The sequence below is a fragment of the Cebus imitator genome, unplaced genomic scaffold, assembly GCF_001604975.1.
Source record: "Cebus imitator isolate Cc_AM_T3 unplaced genomic scaffold, Cebus_imitator-1.0 Scaffold473, whole genome shotgun sequence".
In the NCBI taxonomy this organism is placed as follows: Eukaryota; Metazoa; Chordata; class Mammalia; order Primates; family Cebidae; genus Cebus; species Cebus imitator.
In genome coordinates, this window is record NW_016107788.1 from 1,451,351 (window position 1) to 1,457,330 (window position 5,980).

Here is a 5,980-nt window from a genome sequence, read left to right on the forward strand (position 1 = left end):
AAAAAAAAAAAAAAAGAGTAAGCAAAGCTGGCCACCAGTCTATGACTGCCCTGTGACCAAGTCCAGGCCCTCAGTGTCTCCTCCCTCACACCCAAGAGTCCACGCTCCCAGTGCCTCCTCCCTCAGACCCAGCAGTCTAGGCCCTCAGTGCCTCCTCCCTCAGACCCAGGAGTCCAAGCCCCCAGTGCCTCCTCCCTCAGACCCCGGAGTCCTCACCTCCCCAATCTGCTGCACAAGATTCTCAGTTGTGCATCCAGAGTATGTGGTGCTCTCGACAGCAGGCAACAGGTATGGGGGCGAGTTGCAGATTAGGAGGCAGACCCTGTGCGTCTGGCCACTACCAGGAATGAGAGAAGACATGGAGGCGGCAGCAACAGGAGCCCTGAGAAGGTTCCCAAACCCAGTGCCAGCAGAGGCGCACATATTCTGCCTCACATGGAATCAGAAGCAATGCCTCTACTTTACAAATGAAAACACGGAGGCCCTGAGAGCTTCTGGGATGTTGAGATGTGCTCTATGTCACCAAGCAGGCAAGGCAGGCAGGAGCAACGCCCAGTTGCTTCCTGATGGGGATGCTGAGGCCAGGCACTACCCAGGCCTTCCCCAAGGACAGGCCTGCAGCCTCCTGGCTGAGCATGCTCAGGGACACAGAGCCCACACCTACAGGATGAGGCCTGGAGGTGGAGCCAGTTGACAGGCAAAGTGGTTCCGAGCCAGGCAGAGAGAGGCTGACCCGCTGGACAGAAGGACACTCACATCTGCTCGCGCATCTTCTTGAAGTCATCGAACAGCTGCAAGGCTGTGCTGAGTCCTTCCGCAATGAGGCTGCAGCTTTCGCCACCCCCGCCCATGAACCTGCAAGGGCAGAGCAGTCAGCCCCCAAGGTTGCCATCGTCCCCACCCCTTGGCCATGCTTGAAGAGCCTGCTCCCATGCTGTCCCTGACCCTATCCTGGGCTATGCACCTTGAGATGACAGCGACAATGCTAAGTTCCGTACCCGATCCCTGGTGCTACCATAGCTCCAGTCCCAGACAGGACAGCGGACATTTGTTGTCTTAATCACGAGGCCTGGGAGGGATGGGAAAGGGCTGGGGAGCGCAAGCCTGGGATCCTGTGCTGACTCCAACACTGGGGTGAATGACTCCCTGCCCGGCCTCCCGCTGTCCCCTCCTCTCTGGACTGTCTGCTCCAAATCAGCCCGGGCCCCACTTCACCTTCCTGGCCAAAGACAGGGGCCTCCTCTGTCCTCCCAGTCTTATGGGTGGAAGTGTGTCCCCTCCCAAAAAGACAGGTTGAGGTCCTAAGCCCCAGTACCTCAGAAGGTGATCTGATTTGGAAAGATCTTTTTTTTTTGAGACTGAGTTTCACTCTTGTTACCCAGGCTGGAGTGCAATGGCGCGATCTCGGCTCACCGCAACCTCTGCCTCCTGGGTTCAGGCAATTCTCCTGCCTCAGCCTCCCGAGTAGCTGGGATTACAGGCACGCGCCACCATGCCCAGCTAATTTTTTGTAATTTTAGTAGAGACGGGGTTTCACCATGTTGACCAGGATGGTCTTGATCGCTTGACCTCGTGATCCACCCGCCTCGGCCTCCCAAAGTGCTGGAATTACAGGCTCCTGGGTTCAAGTAATTCTTCTGCCTCAGCCTCCCAAGTAGCTGGGACTACAGGTGTGCACTACCACGCCTGGCTAATTTTTGTATTTTTAGTAGAGATGGGGTTTCACAAAAAGATCTTTACACAGGTAATCGCATTAAATTGGGGGCCCTAATCCACTATCGCTAGTATCTCTGTGAAAAGGAGAAATGTGGACGCAGACACACACACAGAGGGAAGACAAAGGGACACAGAGAGTCACAAGGGAGGCCACGGGAGGACGGGTGATGCAGCCTCAGTCAGGAACGTCTGGGCCCACCAGGCACCGGGAGAGATAGAAGGGCCCTGCCCTGTAGGCTACAGAGACAGCCTGGTCCTACTACCTGGATTTTGGACTTCCAGCTTCCAGAACCCTGAGACATCCATTTCCGTTGTTCTGGCCAGTTTCTCATACTTTGCTACAGAAGCCTGGGAAACTAACACACACAGAATCTCGTTTCTCCTCCGCCTGATCTGCAGTCACGTCACAGCGTCCATCCCACAGCGTGTGGCCCGGGGATGGCCTCTCCTAAGGGGAGCTGTGGTTGCCACCAGTCTTCCGCCCATGTGGTTGGGAGGCTGACCTTCGCTACAGGGGACGTGTGGAGACTGAGCGCCCCTCTGGGGGTCTGGAGGGCCCTGTACCCCTGAAGTGTGGTCTCTGCTCCCACCACCCCCGACTCAGGCCAGGATGGGGTCTGAGTCCTCTCTCACCCCCAGGCTTGCCCACCACAGTGGGCACGTGGGTAGCCTCAGGAAATGTGTGCTAAGTGAACAAAGGCGGCAACCAACCCAGGCCCTCACCAGGCACTTGAGGCCTCTGAGGCCTGCACCCTGCCCACCTCTCCTGCTCTACCCCGTGCCTACAGGTCCTCTCCACTGACCAGGCCCAGACATCCAGGTCTCAGCATGTGCTGGAGCACAGCCACACCGGCCCGGATGGAATCCAGCTGAGCTACGACACCCACCCTGCTGTGCCCTTCTCTAGGAACCTTCCCCACGTGCCACCTAATTTTAGGGCCTGCCCTTGGTCACATCACAGATCACCTGATACTGCAGCTGTCAAGCTTCTCTCCACACCCTGTGCAGCCCTCCGTGAGAGACACTACGGCGTCCGAGCCCCAAGTCACACAAGGCTGAGTACTCAGGGCACCAGTGGCCTGGCAGGGCCCATGCAGCGGCGCTCTCTGCTTCCCACCTGAGTTCTCATACTGATTTCTTTCCGGTCCCTCTTGGCCTGACCAATGAGCACACGGACCCCAGGGCCTTCTTCCCACTCTCGGGGCACTCAGCCGCTGCTCCCAACCCACCACACACTTCCCAGCCCTCCTCTTCCTCACCATCAACACAGCTTTGCACACAGCAGCTTCAACTGTGGGCAGAGTTGGGATGAACCAACTCTGGACCCAGCCTTTCTGCTACAGGTGAAATGAAGCCAATGTTTTCCTGGGCCTTTCTGAGTCTTGAACCAAAAGCACCCTGGCTGGGGATGGGGGAATGGGGAGCAAAGGATTCATGCACATGGGGTGTCCCTTTGGGGTGATAAAAACATTTTGGAAGTGGCCAGGCATGATGGCTCATGCCTGTAATCCCAGCACTTTAGGAGGCTGAGGCAGGCAGATCACTTGAGGTCAGCAGTTTGAGATCAGCCTAAAAATACAAAAATTAGCCAGTTGTGGTGGCAGGGGCCTATAATCCCAGCTACTTGGGAGACTGAGGCAGAAGAATTGCTTGACCCTCAGGGGTGGAGGTTGTAGTGAGATCATGCCACTGCACTCCAGCCTGGGAGACAGACTCTGTCTCAAAAAAAAGAAAAAAAAAAAAAAAAAAAAACTCTTATAAGAAAAAGTTTGCTAGATTAACCAGTTTGAGATCCTAAAATTTGCTTTCTTATTGAACGCTGAGCATAAATCATCTGCTACAAGCTCAAAGAGCGACATGTAATAAATATTTTGACAAAGAAACGTGAAAAACTGGCCAGGTGCGGTGGCTTACGCCTGAAATCCCAGCACTTTGGGAGGCTGAGGCGGGCATATCACAAGGCCAGGAGTTCAATACCAGCCTGGCCAACGTAGTGAAACCCCCTCTTTACTAAAAATACAAAAAATTAGCTAGGCTGGTGGCGGGCGCCTGTAATCCCAGCTACTGGGGAGGCTGAGGCAGGAGAATCGCTTGAACCCAGGAGGTGGAGGTTGCAGTGAGCCGAGATTGTGCCACTGCACTCCAGCTCAGGCGACAGTGTGAGACTTCGTCTCAGAAAAATAAATAAAAAAAAGAAATGTGAAAAACTTGAAAATAGGGAGCACTATGGCTACTTGCAAAATACGGCTAAAACATCATCAAGTTTATGATATAAGTAAACTCCAAACAAACCCCTTGAAATAGCAGACACAAAATAAAAATAAAAGCCCCCTAGGTGGGATGGGTGGGCTCTGACTTGGTGCTCCTAAGTCCTCTGACTCGGATTTGTTCTACCCTGGGGTCTTCGCTGCACACTTTCATGGACTGATAGGTGCCTTTAGGCCCCAGGAGATACTGGTCAAAACGCGTGAATGTTAACGGCATCCGGCTGTGACTCAGGGCTTCCTGCACGTGGCCTGTCACCCAGGCAAACACTAACTCCACAAGGGCCAGGACCTCCCCCGTCTCACACCCACTCACTCCTTGGTGCCCAGGACAGTTTGTTCCACAAATGTCTGTAAAAGAGTGAACATATGAATAAAAAAATGAGTTGTCATAACGTTATGGGGGAGACACTGGGTCCATTTTCCTTCTACCTGTTTTTTTTTGAGACAGGGTCTCGCTCTCTTACCCAGGCAGGAGTGCACTGGCGCGATCTCGGCTCACTGCAACCTCCGCCTCCTAGTCTCAGGTGATCCTCCTACCTCAGCCTCCTGAGTAGCTGGGACTACAGGTGTGCACCACCATGCCTGGCTAATTATTTGTACTTATTTGTAGTTTTTGCATTATATACTCATTCATTTATTCAGCCAGTCTCCTGGACATTCAGCTTTCAGAGGCGTGGGGCTGTGACAAGTCACAAAGGGCAGAGGAAGAAGCACCTGGCTGCTAAGACTCAGGATTTCCCAGTGTGTAAGACACCTCAGCTGGGGTCTGGGAGGCTCTGCAGGGGTCTTCCAGAGTAGTTAGTACAAAGTGGAGTCTGGGCATTCATTCCACAGAATTTACCCTAGGCCTCCTGAGTGCCAGGCCCTGTGCTTGCTGCCAGGCACTTGAGTAGCATCAGACTTGGACCTGGGCCTCAAGGAATCTTCATTTAACGTCACTTACGTCTCACCACGGTCTCTCCCTGTGGTTCTCCACTGGGGTGCACCTTGCCCCCACCTTCCCTGAGGATACTTTATAACGCCTGGAGGCAGTTTTGCTTGTCACACCTTCGGGAGAGGGGCTGCCGGCCTCTAGTGAGTAGAGGTCAGGGGTGCTGCTAAACATCCTACAATACCCAGTTCGGCCCCCACTGCAAGGAATTACTGCATCCACGGTGGCACCAGGGCCAGGGATGAGAAGCCCTGCTCTGTGTTAGCTACGAATTCCAGCTCCCACGAAGGGGAAGCTTCCGTGTCCCCTTTCCCTGAAGTCCTGCACCCAGCGCTTACGCACGCATCCTGCAACAAAGCAGATGCTCAACAAATACCTGCGGCAGGGCCGAACAGAGGCAGCAGCAGCCACCCACAGGGGTTATGTAAGGAACCCTGACTGCAGACCAGGCCCTAAGTGAAACAGTACGCAACTTGACTTCTGTGATCCTTCTAACAACATGGAGCTGCACACTACCGTTGTTATCCATTTGCAAACCAGGAAACTGAGGCACAAAATCCCAGCCAACTTCTAGCACTTAATACACACCAGGCACTGTATGCAACAGTGATCAATTAATTCTGCAAACATCCCTATAAGGTTCTGGCACCCAGCCCCCAAGACAGCACCCCATGATCGCACCTCTTGCTCTTCACACTCTGTGTAGTCTCCTACACTGAACGGGAAAAACTTACACTGCACACCAAAAGCAACATGGCAGAAGTGGGCTGAGCATGGCAGCTCATGCCTGTAATCTCAGCACTCCAGCACTTAGGGAGGTCAAGGCAGGGGGATCACTTGAGGACAGGAGTTCAAGACCAGTCTGGGCAACAAAGCAAGACCTCATCTCTACAAAAATTAAAAGAAATTAGCCAAGCATGGTGGTGCCCACCTGCAGTCCCAGCTACTCAAGAACCTAAGGTGGGAGAATCACCTGAGCCTGGGGGGTTAAGGCTACAGCGAGCTATGATCCCACCACTGCACTCCAGCTTAGGCAACAGGGAAAGACCCTGTCTTAGGTTAAAAA

At 53.8% G+C, this 5,980-nt stretch overlaps 1 protein-coding gene across 7 annotated transcripts in view; it reads right to left on the minus strand.

Moving 5' to 3' along the window:
• Positions 1 to 5,980, minus strand: part of MED25 (mediator complex subunit 25) — a 23,706-nt gene that overhangs the window by 12,389 nt on the left and 5,337 nt on the right. For all 7 annotated transcript variants that reach the window (XM_017512562.1, XM_017512560.1, XM_017512558.1 and 4 more), the window contains 2 exons: positions 757 to 855; positions 217 to 337 (listed from right to left, as the gene is read on the minus strand). In XM_017512562.1, the coding sequence (XP_017368051.1) occupies positions 217 to 337; positions 757 to 855 (220 nt within the window). The remainder of the gene's footprint in view (positions 1 to 216; positions 338 to 756; positions 856 to 5,980) is intronic.